The sequence below is a fragment of the Macaca thibetana genome, chromosome 4, assembly GCF_024542745.1.
Source record: "Macaca thibetana thibetana isolate TM-01 chromosome 4, ASM2454274v1, whole genome shotgun sequence".
In the NCBI taxonomy this organism is placed as follows: domain Eukaryota; kingdom Metazoa; phylum Chordata; class Mammalia; order Primates; family Cercopithecidae; genus Macaca; species Macaca thibetana.
In genome coordinates this window covers 163,482,297-163,502,582 of record NC_065581.1, presented here as the reverse complement: position 1 = coordinate 163,502,582, position 20,286 = coordinate 163,482,297, and the positions used below count along the sequence as shown (strand labels likewise).

At 36.3% G+C, this 20,286-nt stretch overlaps 1 protein-coding gene across 8 annotated transcripts in view; it reads left to right on the top strand.

Annotated features, from left to right (window-relative positions):
• PDE10A (phosphodiesterase 10A) overlaps positions 1-20,286 on the top strand; it is a 669,061-nt gene that overhangs the window by 598,784 nt on the left and 49,991 nt on the right. For all 8 annotated transcript variants that reach the window (XM_050789384.1, XM_050789383.1, XM_050789385.1 and 5 more), the window contains 4 exons: positions 9,803-9,945; positions 10,994-11,077; positions 13,418-13,568; positions 17,757-17,912. In XM_050789384.1, coding sequence (XP_050645341.1) covers positions 9,803-9,945; positions 10,994-11,077; positions 13,418-13,568; positions 17,757-17,912 — 534 coding nt within the window. The remainder of the gene's footprint in view (positions 1-9,802; positions 9,946-10,993; positions 11,078-13,417; positions 13,569-17,756; positions 17,913-20,286) is intronic.

The window sequence follows — 20,286 nt, the reverse complement described above, 5'->3', positions numbered from 1 at the left end:
ATTATTATCTCCATGTTTTATAAGAAAAAAAAGTGGATATATAAAGTTTAAATAACTTCCCCAAGGGCACATATCTAGTATGTGCTAGAGCCAGGGTATGAATGATTGCAGACTGGTCCCAGTGCTCGCTACGTGTACTGCCTTCTCTCTGACATTGTTCTTCCCTAAGGTCCTAAGGTTGCTTACAGGGAAGACAATTATTAAGAAGTGTTTTTACATTTTATATATAAAGTATGGACTGGGGTGCATTAGGGTTCTCCAGAGAAACAGAACCAACAGGATACGTATATAAATGAATAGATACATGAGAGAGGACTTAGGAAGGAAATTGGTTCATATGATTATGGAAGCTAAAAAGTCCCCCAGTAGGCCATCTGCAAGCTGGAGAACCAGGAAAGTCAGTTGCACAGCTCAGTCCAAGTCTGAAAGCCTCACAACCAGGGAAGCCGATAGTGAAACCCTGAGTCAGAGGCCAAAGGCTTGAGAAGCTGGGGTGCACCTGGTGCAAGTTAAACTCCAAAGACCAGAGATCCGGGAGATCTGATGTTCCAGAACAGGGTAGGTGTCCCAGCTTTAGAACAGAAAGAGACTTTGCCTGCCCTTTGCCTTTCTGCTCTGTCTGGGTCCTCAGCCAGTTGCCTGGTGCCCTACCGCATTGGGTAAGGGCAGATCTTCCCTACTCAGTGCCCTGATTCCAGTGCCAGTCTCCCAGAAACACCCTCACTGAAACACCCAGAAATCATGATCTACCTGCTGTCCGAGCATCCTCTAACCCAGTCAAGTTGATGCTTAGAATTAACCATCACAGAAGGTAAGGTTAATTTTGTTAGAAATGAGGGGGGAAAGTTCAGAAAAAAAATTTTCATAAAGTAATATAGATGGTAGAGCAAAGATAGGGTTAATAAAAGAGTTTGGAATCGATTCACAGAAAGTTTAACACTTGGGACATACTTCAAAGGAGAATTATGTAAATTAAATATGCAATTATAGATGATGAACTGAAGGTTGCCTTAAGAGTATTGTATACTCCCAACAAAAGTTTTCTAAGAAAAATCAAAAATACATCTTATACCAATGCATCGAGTCACAAAGTTATCTCCTAAAATTCAACTGTCTCCTGTTAGTAGTGTCATGATCACACACAGAAACACACACACACACACACACACACACACACACACACATCCTTTTCCCTCATCTTGAATGTGAATACACTTAGATACTAATGAATAACAATTCTTAAACTGAATTTTTGGGGTTACATGAAAAGAAAAGTTTAATGCTTCTCCAAGTCTACAAGTTTATAGATAACTAATTTCAGCTGAGTTCAGTCTTTTTTTTTTTCTTCTTTTGGTTATAAGGCTATAAATTCATTAAAATTTGATTTGCTTCATTTATTTACCGGAAAATAGTAAGGAAGACCTTTAGTGTCTGCCCTAAGATGGAACTTGTCAACTTACAGAGGAGAGAAGTCAGCATTCCTGCATTAGGACACCAGTTTTTTCCATATACGGGGGTGCTTCCATATACAGGGGTGCATTTGGGCACATGGCTGGAGAGTCATTTTTCCAATGCCCCTACTTTCTCCTGAATTCAGCTGTGTCTTATTTCACAGGAACATAACACACACAAACATTTTTTTAAAAATTTGTTCCCAGTGGTTTCAAATCCACGGAAACACATGAGAGAAAACCGTTGTCACCTTTGCAGTCCTCAGCATGAAAGAATTCTCTCGGTGCCATAGACAGCAGGTGCTTGGGCCTGTCTTTTAGAAAGGGTTTTAAATACTTCCACCCACGATTAGGTCAAAGATAAAACTCTACTGAGAAAGAAACAGAAATCTTTGTGGTTTTTGTTTTGTTTTGTTTTGGTTTTGCATTTTGGGGCTGTGGTTTCCATAAACTAGAATAGTTGTACAACCATAGTAAGTCACATACCAAATGCCGTATTTTTGCAACAGTGTATTTTAAATCTCACATTAAGTGTTTTTCATTAGCTCAGTTCATAGAGGGTACTAATATCTATTGATCTTTCCATTCTTAGATTTTTTTTCATGTCATCGTTTACTTGTTTACCTACTCAAATTTCTCTCAGATTATCTCCCTTGTGGGAGACCCTCATGCTCAGATATATGTAATGTGTTCCATGTGCCCCAGGCTTTCAGTGATCTGGGTCCAGGTTTTTGTTTCTGTTAAGTTTTTAGCTTGAAATTCCTGCAATATGTTAGTATAAATTCGGAAACTACAACTACATATGGTTCAGGCTTGATTTCCATATTCTCAATGGATGGAGACTATTTCTTTTCTACCCATAGCCCCAAGTAGAGACAAGGCTTCTTTTTTTCTTACGGAGTTCTCAGTTCAACTCCTCTCCTCTTGCAGCCACAGGCAAGTCTCATCCTGCATGGACCTTCCCTTCACATCCCGGAGCCTCAAGCCACACCCTCTGATGGGTCTGTTATTTCTTTAGTCTGCTGCAGCACTGCCCTGTGCTATAAAATAAACAGCACAGCATTTCCTTTTTATTGATTAATCATAGTTGTACATATTTTGGGAGTAAGTAGAATAATTTGATACCTGTAACTGCGTTAATCATATCAACATGACTGAAGTATCTGACACCTCAGATATTTATATTTTCTTTGTTTTGGAACCATTATGAATCTTCTAGCTACTTTGAAATACACAATAAATTATTATGAACTGTAATTTTCCTAGTGTACTATCAAACAGTAGAACTTACTCCTTTTATCCAACTGTGCTTTTGTACCCCTTAACCAACATTATGCACAATGGAACATTATTTAGCCATAAAAAGGAATGAAATCGTGTAACTTGCAGCAGCATGCATGAAACTGAAGGTCATAGGTTAAATAAAATTATCCAGGCACAAAAAGGCAAATATCACATGTCTGACTCACTTGTGGGAGCTGAAAAAGTGGATCTCATGGCAGTGTAGAGTAGAAGGGTGGTTACAGGTGTCTTATTCAGTATTCCCCATATGTATGTGGAGTATGTGTTTGATTTTAGGACTTGCTTTGAGAGTCAATTTAATTTGACTAATGATATCATTTAATGCTATTGACAAATATATAGAAAATAGTTTAATAAGTATTTTGTCAATTTGATTTTAAATGTAAATTAAATAGGGGAAAAGAGTACACAATTTATAACAGTAGGACAATTATTATGTCTCAAACGTTCCCAAATTTAAACTACTTGAATCTTAAAGAATACCAGGTGGTGTGCAGTAAATGTTTAACAGCAACCTCTCTAAAAACAGAATGGTCCTGATTTGTGTGTCTCCCGGTGTCTCTGGTGTACATTCCCCCAGTATGGACAATTTCAGGCTACCCATGGGCCATAATGAATGCAGAGCTGGGAAGAAATGTGCATAATTGGCTCTTGCAAGCCAGTTCAGTGCGCCCCTGCCACATAGAAAAGTAGACTCTCTTCTTGATTATCACCAAAATCAAACAAAAGAGCCAAATTGCATGGCAACACAGTGCTGATATCCGTCTAAGATAAGGTTGCTGACAGCACTGAGAGCTTCACAGTCACTGGCCAGTGCTTGTTCTTAGCCTTTCCCCGTGTTATTCCATTGAACCTTACATTCTTGGCTAAGTACTATAGTGTCTTTAGTCTACAGATGAGATCCTGGGAAACAGAGAATTAATTGATTTGCCTAAATGTATACAATTTGTAAATGATGGACAAGAGATTTGTTCCAAGTAGATGATTCCAGAGTTTAGATTTCTAAGAGTTGCCTGACCCTAAAGTGACTCTAGGTTTACTATGAACATTAATTACAAATATTAGGGTGTCTCATGGACACAGTCATTTCTAAGTGTAATGAGGGTTATTGTGTAAATAGGCCCCAAGAAAAACCTTCTAAATAATCACTAATTAAATATTTTTGTATGCCAGTTGAGTAGGAATGCCATTTTATAAAATGTGATTGGGTGTATTTTTAACGTATGGTAGACATGCTCTTACAGTCCTCTTTCCAGGTTTTTATCATTTTGTTTTTTGAGCACATACACCTTTTCAATATCCTTGTGCCTAAGACTGATAGGCCATCAAAATATATTTCAGTTTTAGACAAATAGCAGTTCTTTCTGCTAGAATTCTCTTCTACTTGGACAGTGACTGCAAGATTATTTACGCAGTGTTATAGGCAAATAATTTATAGAAAATGCACTGAAAAAGACAACATCGTTTCCTACCTTCATCAGCAACTTGCATGAATATGATAAAATCATCTACTAATAATCCTAGATTTTGTTATTTTCTACTATTCGTATTAAAGGTCATTTAGCAAATGGGAAGTAAATATAAAATTTTCTAAAACTAATTATTTCATGCTGTTATTTTAATTAATTTTATCTTGTAATTAGTGTTATTTACCTACACTGATTACAAATATAAAAAATAAAAGACTAAAAATTTAAAGTTTTATGTATTTTCAGTATATTGATATGAAAAACTGTAAGAATAATAGAAATACAATTTATTCTAATTTTAGGTCATAAACATACAAAATGGCAATAAAAGGAGTAACTGTCTTATAGGAGTTTTGTGAGACCTACATGAAATAATGCGTATAAAACACTTAGCATACTGCCTGCGTAAATACTCAATAGGATTAATGACTATAGTAGCAGTTACTTTACTGCCTAGTATAGTTATTCTTACTAACAGCTTTACCATAGAATTGCACTGAATTACAGGTAATATCAATTTACAGTAAATACTGAGTAAATCCTGTGGATTGTTCACTTTCCTACCAGAATCTCTAAATCTCTATCTAATATCTCTAAAGTGGAAAGCAAGTGACATTCCATTAAGGTATATGAGGAAAATGTGAAAACTTGGGTCTTGATATGTTTTTGGGTAAATGATATTAAATAAATTTTTATTGATTATTAATACATGGACGGAGCTTTCAGAAAGTTCATGCACTAGAAGGTCATGGCTTGTCCGGGAAGCAGAGTCTCCTCTCACAGGGTGGGCCTTGTGCAGCTTCCTAGCTGTCACAAGGTGACAGCAGTGTCCAGCCTACGCTTCTAAACCTATCTACGCTCTTTCTCGACTCTACTAAGGAGGATTATTTTATCACCTGGAAAAAAAAATCACAGTTATGAAGATGATTTCAAAATATTCATGCATTTTCGTTGGTGCTACCCACAGATTTGCTGTTTGCAGCAAAATACTTGGTACAGTTGTTCAATTAATAAATTAGATACACATGCTTCTTTCACAAAAAGACAAAGACTCCAAATTTGCTAACAACTTCTAATGACAAATGAAAGTATTGAGAAGATATATTCAGAGGAATAACATTTAATCTGAACCCTCAAGTTGCCAGTGACATTAACACTGCATGAGAAAATAATTGCTTTCCAAAGAAATTCACGCTATGAAGAGAGCACTTTGAAAACAGATCTTTGGCAGTATTTTCATTATCATGTGACTTTGTTGCTGAAATTTATATGTCATGTATACAAATTGTGACATCTATACCCTTAAAAAGAGCAGAAACTTGTAAAATAGTTTCACTGAGGTTTATTGATACACAGTAATGTGCAGATGTTTAAATATACATACACACACCCCCATGAAACCATCAATATAGTCAAGATAATAAATATAGCCTTGACCTACAGAAGTTTCTGTGGGCCCCTTAGTAATCCCTTCCTTTTGACCCTCCCCATCTTCAGGTGACCATTGTTTTGCTTTCTGTCACTATAAATTACTTTGCATTTTCTAGAATTATTTTGTATAAAGGGAATCATATAATCTGTATTATTTGGCTTTTTTCACTTAACATAATTTTGTGATTCATCGGTGGTGTTGTGTACGTAAATAGTTAATTACTTTTTATTACTTAGTAGTTTATTGTATGGACACACCACAACTAATTTATTTACTTGTTGATAGATACTTGAGTGATTTCCAGTTTTTGGCTATTACACTAAAGCTGCAGGAAACAGTTGGTCTGTGTACAAGCCTTTAAGTGACCGCAGATTTCGTTTCTCTTGGGTAACGATTTATATGTGCAGTGGTGGGTAACCTGGGAGAGGTCTGTAACTGTTTAAGAGACTGCCAAACTGTTTATGAAAGTGATTGTACTCTTACATTCCCCAAATCATGGTATGTGTTCCAGTTCTTTCACATTTGTCATCTGTACACCATCTTTGGTGAAGTGTCTTCTCAAATCTTTTGTCCATCTTTTGTTGTGGTTGTTTGTTTTCTGACTGATTTTTAGTAGCTCTTGATATATTCTGGATACAAGTCATTTTCATTTATCACATAGATTATTTGTCAATATTTGCTTCCAGTCTTTGGCTTGTCTTTTCATTCTCTTAACAGTTTCTTTCTAAGAGCAAAAGTTTTAAACTCTGAAGAAGTCCAGTTGATAATTCAGCCTTTCATTATGATGTTTAACATTGTATTGAAGAAATACTTGCCTAACCTAAGGTCATTAAGACATTTCTCCTCTGTGTTTTTTTTTTTTTTTCTAGAAGTTTTATAGTTTTAGGTTCTATAGTTAAGTCTATATTCATTTTGAGTAAATATTTGTATATGATACAAGGTAAGGGTCAAAGTTTTTATTTATTTATTTATTGCTTTTGGATATTTGGTTGTTGCAACACCACTTGCTGAATCAACCAACTATCCTTTCCTTATAGCCTCACCTTTGCAGGTTGCTGAAAATCACCTGGCCGTGTGTGTGGTCCTATTTCTGTGTTTAGTTCCACTGATCTGTTTGTGCCCCTTGATGCCAGAACCACACTGCTTTAGTTACTATAACTTTATAATAAGATTTGGATTTAGGCAATATAATTTCCTCACCTTCATTCTTTGTTTTCAGAGTTATTTTGGCTAATCTCGGTCCTTTGAATTTCCATATGAATTATAGAAGCGGCTTTTAATTTCCTACAGAAAAGTCTACTGGGATTTTGATTGGATTGATATATGAGTAGTTCAGTTCAAAGGGTGGTGTGAAATCTCTAGCTCTGATTGTGGATTTATCTATTTGTCTATTTTATTTGCAGTTCTATCATTGTTTGCTTCATATATACCAAAACTGTCTTATTAGGTGTGTCGTACTTAGGGTTGTTACGTCCTTGTGATGACCTCTGACCCTTTTGTTATTTGAAATGATTTTCTTTATTCCTAGTAATAGTCTTTGTTCTGAACTCTACCTTGCCTGTTATTATTAATAAAGTCATTGTAACTTTCTTTTGACTGGTATTAAATAGTATATCTTTTCCATCATTTTAATTTTACTCTATGTCTTTATAGTTCAAGTAAAATTCTTGTCAGCAGTATATAGTTGGCCCATACTTTTTTATTCAATCTGACAGTCTTTGATTTCTAATTATGATGTGTAGACCATTCAGATTTTATGTTTGGTGTAAATCCACCATCTTGCTATTTGTTTTCTATGTGTTTTATCTGTTCTTTATTCCCCCTTTTTTTCTCTCTACCTTTAAAATTGAATTTTTAATGATTTTGTTTTACGAAGCAGGTTTTAACTGATACAAATCTCCACAAAGAGTTTTCATTGATTTTGAATGCGTTTTGATAATATATAAAAACGTAGCTGATTAGTTTGCAGGGTCAACTGATTGACATCAAGAAAAATGGAAATGCGTTTGAATTTCAACCGAACATATTAGTAGTTAGGAAACAAAAATATAAGTGTAATGTTTAAAAACAGCCAATACAACCTTTTTTTTTTTTTTTTTTTTTTTTTTGGAGAGAGAGAATCTCGCTCTATCGCCCAGGCTGAAGTGTAGTAGTGCAATCTCAGCTCACTGCAACCTCCACCTCTTGCCTTCCTGGTTCAAATGATTCTCGTGCCTCAACCTCCCAAGTAGCTAGAATTATAGGTGTATGCCACCGTACCTGGCTAATTTTTTTGTGTTTGTAGTAGAGACAGGGTTTCGCCATGTTGGCCAGGCTAGTCTTGCTGCCTGCCTCTGCCTCCCGAAGTGCTGGGATTACAGGCGTTAGCCACAGCCAATACAGCCTTTATTCCATTTGGATCGACATACTTCTTAAGGAATACCTTTCTTAAATAGTATAACTGAAAATCTAAATACCGAAATAAATTAAACTGAACCATCCCTTAAATCATTATCTCCAAAAGTATTACAGAAAGCATTTGATGATTAATAACATTTAAATATAGTACTTTCATTTAAAAATAACTAATTTTTTAGTAAGAACAAAGACTTACTTAGTAGGTAAAATATTTAAAAATATAGCCACTTAATTTTAATGTTTTTAGTTTCTATTTATAATATAAATAATACATGAGTACAGTTTGTGTGCATGTAATTACTGTGTATTCATTCATTGGGTTTGCATTGCCACCATTTGTTTACTGATAGGGTTTTCACAATCAAACATTTTAGTAACCTCTAGACCGAGAGGACTTTGAGATCGCCAAGAAGGAAGCTAAATATTTTTAAATGATGAAATAAAGAAAATATCTTCACTCTTGACTCATTTAGCTTCATTCTTTTTTTTTTTTTTTTTCTTTTGAGACAGAGTTACACTGTTGTTACCCAGGCAAGAGTGCAGTGGCGCCATCTTGGCTCACTGCAGTCTCCACCTCCCAGGTTCAAGCGATTCTCTTGTCTCAGCCTCCCAAATAGCTGAGATACAGGCGTGCACCCAGCTGATTTTTGTATTTTTAGTAGAGACAGGGTTTTGCCATGTTGGCCAGGCTGGTCTTGAACTCCTGACCTCAGATGATTCACCCACCTGGGCCTCCAAAAGTGCTGGGATTACAGGGGTGAGTGACCTTGCCCAGCTTTCATTTGTATTTTTATGTAGACTGGATAGTCTGACCTACAGATGGTGAGCTAGCCTGTAGAAAATGTTACTTTAAAAATGCAAAATGTTACAAAAGCTACTCTACCTTCTCACCACGTTTTCAGTATTAATTTGCTTCAGACAGTTCCTAATTAATCTCATCTATTTAATCATTCACAAGAGTAAATATTGACCCATTCCTTTGGCTCCACTGCATGTTTTTATTTTATCTCACATATTAATTTATAATTATTTGTAAAACATTTGCAAACAGATACAGATATACAAGATTTCAACTTAATAGGATGGCAAAATGTACCTCTCCATTTTCAATGTAATTACCAATTTATATACCTACTTTATGGACACAGTCTATGACTGACAAATGCAAACCTGTGTTACTCATGTGAGTTCATTGCTGGAACACCAATAACACCCCAAATTCAGTCCTGTTAAGAATAGTAAAAGCATACAGTCAAGACTAAAAACCAGAGAAGGAAATGTTGTGATAAAACCCTCCCAAGGAAGTTGAATTTGATGCACAGGTGAAATGTAGTAATTAAAGTTTTTGTTGTAATAGATTGAGAAGTACCTTAGATCTTATTGTGATCTTTAAAAATACTAATATTCATTTTCTGATAATAAAATGGATGTGTTTAATTTTTATTATTTAAAAATACAGAAATACAGAGCATTTTAAAGAAGACAAATGCCAAGTAACCTCATTACCAAGAGATGTCTGAGGAAAACTTTTAAAGCAGAGATACCATCTTTTTTTAAAAAAAAAAAAATTCTTTTGAATCTGCAAAGTCATGTGTGCACATCCCTGTGCATATGGAAATATGGATAATAATAAATCTACTTTGGTTTTAATTCTAGTTCTGATTCTTTAATAGCAAATTCTGAACTTCAGTGACAAAACATTTTAAATATTATTTTAATTTTGGGTTTCTTTTTTTGGATTTGCCTTCTAGATGTATCATAGAATTCGCCACTCAGAGTGCATTTACCGGGTAACAATGGAAAAGCTGTCCTACCATAGCATTTGTACTGCAGAAGAGTGGCAAGGCCTCATGCGATTTACCCTTCCTGTGCGTCTCTGCAAAGAAATTGAATTGTAAGTATGTTGCTTTGTCAGTTTCTTCAGGAACGATTTTTAATTGAATTGAACTTAAAGTGAGACAGATTATAGAATTAGAGTCACAATTATTATACTCGTATTACATGTGGAGTTTCATGTGTTGCCATTTTCTCCTTCCAAAGTGATTCCAGATAGTATGAGAGGATTTGGAAATAAAGGCCAGATCTCATCACCTTAAAAAAGAAAATCTGAACTCAGTTTTGAAATGAGTTAACCGAAATGTTAGCATTTCTCGTTAGTCTGTTGCATACTTTATACCATTTAATATTTGACACTCAAAATGGCATTTAACATAAGATATCAAAAAGTTCTCATTTCCCTATAAATTTAAACTTCCAAATTAAATTCAAGAATTTTGTCATAGTTTGACTTTCATACTTTATTTTTTAATCCTATGTTAAGATACTTAAGTTACTAGAAGCCGTTTGTATGTTCATTGTAAGTGTAAGCCAACAGTATCTACATAGGAAACCTTCAGAAGTGACTTAGAGCTACTATTTGCCTTACAGTTGAAATTATAGTATATATTATACCATACCATTAATTCAAGTCTAATGTTGGTAACTAAATTAGCAAATGAAAAATAGGTAATAACTTTGGTGTTTATATTAGTGAAATTGTTATCGCAGTTAAAATAGGAGGTAAAACAATTTCAACTCCAAAAATACTTCTGAAAAGGCTTTTCCCCCCTTTTCTATGATTGTATATGTATCTAATATTTGTAATACACCTTTTTGTTCTTTTAATTTCTCTGATAACAAATGAAGCATCATTTTAAACAGATTAATAGAAAATGAATCAATAAGTTGGATATTGGACTAGATTTCTAAGGGAATAAATATGTGGAATTTATTCCTGAAAATCTTTCAGTACCAGAGAGATGTGGCTGAGAAGGCAGAAAAAGGTTTGGCTGAGCTCCCAGTGTCTTTTTAGCTCCTTGGTACAAAAAAGTTAAATGATTTTCTTTACTTATTATGTTTATTCTAATTACCTTTAGTGATAAACTGCCCTTTTAACATTTCAGATTCCACTTTGACATTGGTCCTTTTGAAAACATGTGGCCTGGAATTTTTGTCTACATGGTTCATCGGTCCTGTGGGACATCCTGGTATGAATGACTTTAAAATTTACTGTTTGAAATATTGGGTGACATAACCTCTTCCTCCTTCTACATATATGCCTCACCACCATCTTTGTTTGAAATTATTTTAAAATATTGCATATATAAATTACTTTTTTTCTAAATATTCAAATAAAAAAGGGCTGAGATTATTGTACAAATACGCAGCCTTTTCAGATTTTCTGCTGGGGCTCTAGCAACGTGGTTGTAGCCTGGTTAAAAAACAAATCCAAAAAGCTTTCATAAAAACAGAGGCTAGAATTTCATTTGGCGGTGTAACTGAAAGAGACAGGGGTTACTACTGACCAGAATGTTTATGCAGCCAGCAAACATATGAAAAAAAGCTCATCATCACTGGTCATTAGGGAAACGCAAATCAAAACCACAATGAGATACCATCTTATGACAGTTAGAATGGTGATCATTAAAAGGTCGTGAAACAACAGATGCTGGAGAGGATGTGGAGAAATAGGAACACTTTTATGCTGTTGGTGGGAGTGTAAATTAGTTCAACCATTGTGGAAGACAGTATAGTGATTCCTCAAGGATCTAGAACTAGAAATACCATTTGACCCAGCAATCCCATTACTGGGTTTATACCCGAAGGATAATAAATCATTCTACTGTAAAGACACATGCACATGTATGTTTATTGCGGCACTGTTCACACTAGCAAAGACTTGGAACCAACCCAAATGCCCATCAATGATAGACTGGATTAAGAAAATATGGCACATATACACCATGGAAACTAGGCAAACATAAAAGGATGAGTTCATGTCCTTTCATGGATGAAGCTGGAAACCCTCATTCTCAGCAAACTAACACAGAAACAGAAAACCAAACACTGCATGTTCTCACTCTTAAGTGGGAGCTGAACAATGAGAGCACATGGACACAGGGAGAGGAACATCACACACCAGGGCCTGTCAGGGGTCAGGGGCTAAGGGAGGTATAGCATTAGGAGAAATACCTAATGTGGATGAAGGGCTGATGGGTGCAGCAAGCCATCATGGCACATGTGTACCTATGTAACAAACCTGCACGTTCTGCACATGTACCCTGGAACTTAAAGTATAATAAAAATTTAAAAAATGTTTAGAATACCACGTGTAAATAGCATCAACTTTCAACCTGCCATCATGTATCTATTAGAATAGATCAAAAAGTAACATGTCTTCTTATTCAAAGTGTGGTACTTTGTCAGTAATTTAATTATGGCACCATTTCATTGCAAATCTTTTCCCCACCTAATTTGGCTGTCCTAGAGGCCTTTCCTGACTTTATATCTGATCCTTTACAGTGTGAACATGCAATGTTAAAATGCAAGGAATTGTTTTCTTTTGCTCTTTTTTACTCATTTAGGAATTAAATGTCTTATAGAACCTCTTAGTTTCTCTAGACCTTAATTGTCATTCCTCTTGAAGTCTGTGTTTTTCCTATCTGTGACTTTTTGTAAATTAGTGTTTCAAAAGGATGCACATAGGATACCTAACTCCAGTTAATTCTCAGAATGCAGTTGAGAGTTTGACCAGTTGGAATTCTTAAAATGCCATACCTTATACTTCAAATACATTTGAAAATTTTCAGTGGAGAAAAACACAGGTTACATATTTTTTTAAGTTTTTATGAATTCTTGACCTCCTTGGTATTTCAGAAAGCCTTGTATTATATATGCTTTTGTTTTAAGCTGTCTCAAGTCTATTTTGAGAGTTTAGAGAGTCCTAAATACGTATAAGTACATAATAATATAAACACATAGTATAACAATATGTGTAATAAAATATTCATTATTTTATATACTATGTAAGTATTTGGATATGTTCATTTGGGACTTAACAATTTTAGTATATAATAAAACTTAATACTTTGGAATTGCTTTGAAAAGTCTCATGATACACATATTTGCAGTTTGTAAGTCTGAATATTCTTTTTGGAAAATATTAGCTCAAAATACCTGTTAGCAAGATGGTGCTGGGTTGTTGTCCTTTGAGCACTGTGGGGTTTAGGAAATGAACATTAACTAAAGAAAATCATGAGGGCTGGTGACAGGTGACTGTGTACGAATACTGATATTTTCTCACCGGTGGGACAGTTACTATATCACAACAGATACCATAAAAGAGTCTTTATTCTCTTCTTTTTGGCTAGAGAACTGGAAAGGAACTGGTGAATGAGTTTCCAGTGCTTATGGATTCAGTCAGGGTGGAAATCTTTAGAGTTGTAAGTGTGTAAGATACAGACATATGTGTACCTAAACTAGGGGGTTCTCCTGCAATCTAGTGATTCTCTACTGGTTTCGGTCATAACAGTTTCTTTTCCATGCAGCTTTGAGCTCGAAAAGTTGTGTCGTTTTATTATGTCTGTGAAGAAGAACTATCGGCGGGTTCCTTATCACAACTGGAAGCATGCGGTCACTGTAGCACACTGCATGTACGCCATACTTCAGAACAACCACGCGCTTTTCACAGACCTTGAGGTGGGTATGCACTCTTCACCGCTGTTTCTCGTAACCTCAGTGGATTTAATACTGTGTATCGGGAGCACATTAATGACATGGATTTGTGACATGTTATTCCAAGACAAATTTTGGCTTACTAAATCAAGGGCATCCCGTTTTTAGATTCCTATACCCGAGCATTTAGCATATTATTTTGTATAAGAAATGTAGATAAAAGAAATTTTAACTGCATCAAAATATCCCCCAAGGAATCACTAATTTTGTAGCCTTCTCTATTAAAGCCTTCTCTATTAAAGCTTAAATGTTCTGAAGGGATATAAACAGTGAATTTTATTCATTGCTTATATGCCCTGGATAATGTAGATGTATCCTGTCTATTTGAGAACCTAGAGCATTAAATACTGTGAAGACAGAAATGATTTTGACCTCCTTTAGCATGAGGAAACAAAGGATCTGAAATGTTTAATTAATTTGCCCAACTTTAAATACCCCGAGTTGGTGACATATCCAAAGCTTTCAGAATCTCAGAGTTAGAATTGGAGATGGCCACTTCCATTCGTCAACCACAGTCACAGTCCCTTACTTGAAAGCCAGGCTTAGCGCTTAGTGACTCGTGGCCACAAAGGATGCTGATTCTACATCTGGACAATCCCGACTTTGAAGGATATCCCTGCCTCTGACCACACTGATCCTGGGAGTGTCTGCTCACACTTTAGATGGAGTCCTCCTTTCTGTCCTCTGTAAAACTGGTTTCATCTTTTAGGGGACCTATGACTGTCCAGAGAAAGGAGCTGTTATCTTTGTGATACATAAATTGTGCTTTTCTCAAATTCACATTTAATCTAGAATCCAGTGCTTGTGAAGGTCCATCCTATCCTTTTCCATCCTATTGGACCAAATTCACAATCTGCGTGGAAAACTCGAAAGATGCATTCTAGGAAAAAAAAAAATAGTAGCATTTTAAAGAAAGAATAAAAAATTATCCTCTAGTTTTTGTTGCTTTTTCAGAACAATTGTTAGTTCAAGTGGAGTTTAACCTAATCAGTAATTTATTATTTATTACCTCCGCCCAAAATATCCAGATGAAATCGGTCCTTTTTTCCTGTTTGTCGTAACAAAGTCCTTTTCTATTGAACCCCATATTGTTGAGACTTTGAGCATTTTCTCCATTCTATTCCTTTTAAGAAAGCAATTTCATTGTCTTGTTTTGCCATTTTGCCATACCTTGTGAGTTTAAGAACTATAGAAATTATACTTTCAAATTGCATTGCAATTTATATTCAAAAAGTTGAAAATTTAACGGTAAGTGAGAAAAACTTTGTTGATACATATTGACTCTCATTTAAGTTCCTAATTCATTTCTGGAATTATATCATTACATTTTCCCAAAACATCAGATCGTTTTGGCTGAAAAATAATCCCCAAATGACATATGTAAATATTTAAAACATATTTTATAAAGAAGAAATTTAACCTCTAAGAGAACTATTAGAAGTTATCGTTTGATCTTGTTAAAGGGAAATGCTTAAGAAGGGTGATTCTTTATACATTATTTTCAGATGTATGATTCTGGCACACCTTTAATAAAACTACTGAAGGTCACATCAATTTTAAAAGTGAGTTTAAAAACTAGAAAGATGATAACTTTTACGTATTGTGCAAGATTGTAAAACTCTTGAGATTTCTTATCAGGTACATCATGATGACACAGCAGCATAAAACATGGAAACCACCCCAAAACAAAATGATATTAACAACATAATTAATTCAGTTATCTTAAGAATGCCAGGCAAGTATGATTGTTAACGTGATACTTCATGGGGTTAGGGGTTGCTGGTGAGATTTCCCTTCCAATTATGTTGCGGGAAAAACCAGTCCTGCATTATCAGGATAAAGAAGCACGCATATCGCTAAAAATGCGCCCGTGAGAACTTCTGCCGACTCCCATCCCAGCACCCCCATCTGTCCCCATCTGCCCTCAGCAGGCTCTGCCTTGCACACTTCTCTTAAACCTTCACACTCCTCTCCAGCACTGACCCTTCTGCTTTGTCATATCTGTCGCCACCACCTCTTTGAGAGCACTGCCTACCAGTGCTTCCCTCTCTTCTCTCTCCTCCGTTATCATGCTCTCACCCCTCTTTTCTGGACCATTGCCATCTGCATGGACGCATGCAGTTTTTACTTCCCTCTTAGAATATGCTCTGATCTGCCACTCTCCTCAGCTCCCTCCCTGTTACTTAGCTCTTCTTTGCAGTAAACCCCATGTAAGTGTTACCCTACTGGCTCTTTCAAAATCCTCTCCTCGCATTCTTTCTGCAAACAACTCTGATCAAGCTTCTGAACTTAACACCCCGGAAAATGCCCTGCTCCAGGTCACCAGTGACCTGCACCCAGCGAGATCCGAGGGTCAGCCCTCAGTGTCTTCACTTGAATCCCAGGACATTCAGCACTCGGTTTTCCTGCTAATGCACCAGCTGTTCCTTCCTTGGGATTTTTTGTTTGTTTGTTTTTGTTTTGTTGTTGTTGTTTTTTTCTTAATCCTTCTCTTTCCTCAGACTTAGACCATGCAGGCTGTTCCCCCTTTACAGGTATAATTTGTCTTTCAAAATAAAATTCTGATTGTGATTGTTATTAACACATTGAGTCTCTTAATATTCTTTAAACACTTCAATCTTTTCAAGCAGTGTTTGGCATAACCTGCATTCCACTCAAAATCCCTTCATGAGAGAATAGAAACCGTCATATGAAATTTGTTATAATAGGATTTAACCTCTAGAGTTCTGATTCTTTCTTCCCTTCAATTTTTATCAAGTATTTAATTGCCCACTGGATGATTTATTTTAGAATTGGGAGTACTTGAGAGCTTAGACCTTGACCCTCCTCCGACCTCAAACTACAACCTTGGTGAGCTCAGCCAATCATGTGGCCTTAAATGCCACATGGGCACTTTCTCTGGCAAAGGCCTATCTCCAGGCCTTGAGGCTTCAGTAGCTGCTACCTGTCAAAACAAAATCTCCGCTTGTCAAATCTCCTCTTGACTATCAAGTAGACTCCTGGCCTCAGTCTAAATGTGAACTCCTGACCTCTCTCCTCAAACCCATTCCACCTGTACTTCTCCCATATCAGTTGATGCTGATCATTACAGCTTCTAAGACCAAAACATTTGAGGTCATACTTGACCCCTTATCACCTCCTTTCTTTTCACACTTTGACAGTCAAAAAATCCTGTTGGTTCTGCCTGCAAAACGCATCCAGACTTTAATCACCTCTTAGAAGCTTTCATTGTTGTTATCCTGGTCTAAAGCTCTATTATATTTTGCCTTAATTACTTTAGAAACCTCCTCACTGATCTCTCATCCTTCTGGAGTCTGTTTTCAACACAGTTGCCAGAAAAATCTTGTAAACATAGAACCAAAATGATAACACTGCTCTGTTAAAAAACCCTGTGATAATAGTTCCTCCGATCACTGAGAATATAAGCCTTGTATATTGACTGCCTCCCCTCCCCTTGACCCCACTGGCCACCTTCCTGATCCTCCAAGTCTCAGGGCACACTCACCTCCAAGTTTATGTTGTCACTGCTCCCCTGCCCTGTGTGCTCCTCTCCCACACTGCACTTGCCTCTCTCCTTCCCCTCTTTCAGGTCTCTCCTCACACCTGGCCTTTTAATGAGGCGCGCCTGCCTAGTTTATTTTGTACTCAGCCTGACTTTCTTTAATTTCCGTTAGTCTGCTCTGTCTTTCTTTCTATATATTTGCCATTTTTACATGCGATATGATTTACCTGTTATATTTATTGTTTATAATAGCAATAGTATTGTTAGATAACATCGAATAGATTTTGCTGAAACTGGCCTTTCTTTCCCTGTGCAGGTTTGCTTTATCTGTAATTTTTTGGAGCATTTGCTTTATACCTTTAAGTTGATACCTCCTGCACCTTTTCCTAGAATTGAGAGAGAAACTCAAAAATAATTTGACTATCGTTCATAAGCAGAGAAACAAAGAAAGGGGCTACAAATGAGTTAGATTATCTGGAATTTCAAAGATTCCTAAGGATTTGCTATATTTGTGTAGGATTCTTTATGCCAGAATGCCATGTTTGTGCTATATTAATGCCAGAAAGTAATGTGACATGAATGTAAGCGGTAAGTCTGCTCATGTGTGTTTCTGTGTTTTGAACATCTCTGCATCATGTTGTTTTTTAAAGCGCAAAGGACTGCTGATCGCGTGTCTGTGTCATGACCTAGACCACAGAGGCTTCAGTAACACCTACCTGCAGAAGTTCGACCACCCTCTAGCAGCTCTCTACTCCACTTCCACCATGGAGCAGCACCACTTCTCCCAGACCGTGTCCATCCTCCAGGTGAGTCACCGCACACCATCTCCTGCTTAGTCTCAAGGGCTGTCTGGGAGATAGTGGTACTTCATAGGTGGAAAAGGAAGATCATTATGGCTTCCTTAAAAGCAATAGCTATATTTTATTGTAGAACCTTATATTTATAGTCCTCATTAAATAATAGTGTTTTTTTGCATAAAGAATCCTTTACAAAGAATTTGAATATACGTATTTTGCACTTACATTTGTTTTTTAAATATTGTATCAATAAGTACATGTAACCCTAAAGCATTACTTATTTTATGTAATTTAAATCAATTAATTCTATAGATTCTCATATTCTTGAACCAGAACGTATTGAACAGTAAATCTTAAAAGTTAGGTAAATACAAGGTTTTAAGGGCATTGTAGCTTTTTTTCTTTTTTTTAGATTGTGTGTTTTGTTTATTTATTTTATTACCTTTAAGATGTTCTTGGTAATTGATGTAGACAATCACAGATATCACTTCAACATGGGATATATGTGCTCCTTCTTTCTTAAATGATTTTTCTCAAACTCACCTTACCAAGGTAGCCATTACATCATAATGATTTGATTCCTATCACAAACAGTTTTAAAAAATATAATCTCTGTTCAGCTTGAGTATAGTGGGCCCTATATTTTCCCCTCACTGTCAGCACCTCTAAGTAGGAAGAGAAATCCTTGTTACGTCTTCCAATCATGAGTCTAAGGGAAAGGATTTTGAGTTTTGAGGATGTCATAGCAAAATGCCAACAGTGACTCTGCCAGTAACTGGCCATAGGCAAGTTGTGAAGCAGAATAGGTTTTGCCACTTGGTGCAGTTTTTCTCTGTTGAATAAGCCAGGCCTCCTCTAAATGCCAGGATTTTGTTTTCTCCCCTCAGTTTCCCAAAGGCTTCTCTTAGTGCCTCCTCATTTGACTTAACTGTCCATGTGATTGGTAGTGCTGCATGCTCAGTCCTTTCTAAAACCCAGCAAAACTGACCTTCCAGGTCTCATGTCCTCAGTCTCACGAAGGTCAGTGGTCACCTTACTCGATTCTGGGTGCTCTTCGAATTACCTGCTGGGGAGAAGTGAAAAGTATTTCAGATATGGAGCTATTTTAGTCATTTTCAAGCCATCCCCAGTAGGCAGCTGATGTTAAGCTTGCTCATGGGCCAGTTGACTCCTGAAAGCAACGTGTAGTCATCATTCCTGTCATTTGCTTGACACCAGCTCTTTCCTTTTTAAATGACATATGTTTACATAGATATGTCCATGCATAAAACAAGGATACATAGAAATGTAAGCAGGATAAAAGGCATGTGTGTATATGTATGTGTACATATATTTATACATATATGTAAAACATGCTTTCTGTAAATGGATGAACATTCTAAAACTTCATGACAGCTGATGTCTACTTTGACCTCACTCATCAATGGAGACTCTTTATTTGTCTAAGATGAATAAACACCAGAAACAACATCAGGGCAACTTCACTTAGAAATAATTAGGAGTCACTGAATTAGCATCCCATGTCCTAAATGAATTCATGCATTTGACAGTGCGACATTGCTACCAGTTTAATCACAGCTGAATTTCAATAGCCAGTATAGAGTTTCTTTAGAAAGCCTGTATTAAATACAATAGGATTAGTTTTGAAGGAGACCAGATTTGCGAAGTTTATTGCCACTGAGTAGAATAAAAAATAAACCTTGTAATATAGCAGTCACATCAAGGCGGGTGGGGATGGGGAGGCTCCAGGTCCACCTAAGCCCTGGGAAGACTTGGCCCAGTTGCTGACATCAAAAAATGGATGTTTAGGGTGGTTTGCCTCCAGTTTGGCAAACCCTCAGCGATGTGGCGATTTCAGATGACTTAAGGCAGTGTTCCTAAAAAAGATGAGAACTACTAACGGGAACTCATGGCAGTAAGTTAAGTTCAGACAGGTAAGCTGTTGGCATTCAAAAAGGAGTGGGAGAATAGATTCAGATACTAGAGCTGGAATTTCAGTCATTGGTGAAGTAATAATAATGGCAAATTTGTTCTCCTAGTTAGAGAAGATAAGGTACTAGATACACCACAAAAACAGAAGCTGGGAATAAGAACTCGGGATTGCTGCAAATTAAGATGAAAAGCACTACCAGTTTGAAAACAAATTTATGTATTCGATTGACCAAATCCCTTCAATTTGACCTATGCCCAGAGAGAAATGATATTGAAGCCATAAACAGACAGCCCAATCTACATGAGCAGGAATATTCAGGAAAGAGTGTCTTCCTCTTCTGAAAATTTCTGTGCTCTTGGCTGATTTTGCAGTAATCCTCATCCTCATGATACTTCTCTGAGTGTTTTTTTTTTTTTTTTTTCAGATTCATCTAACTTGTCCCTGAAATTC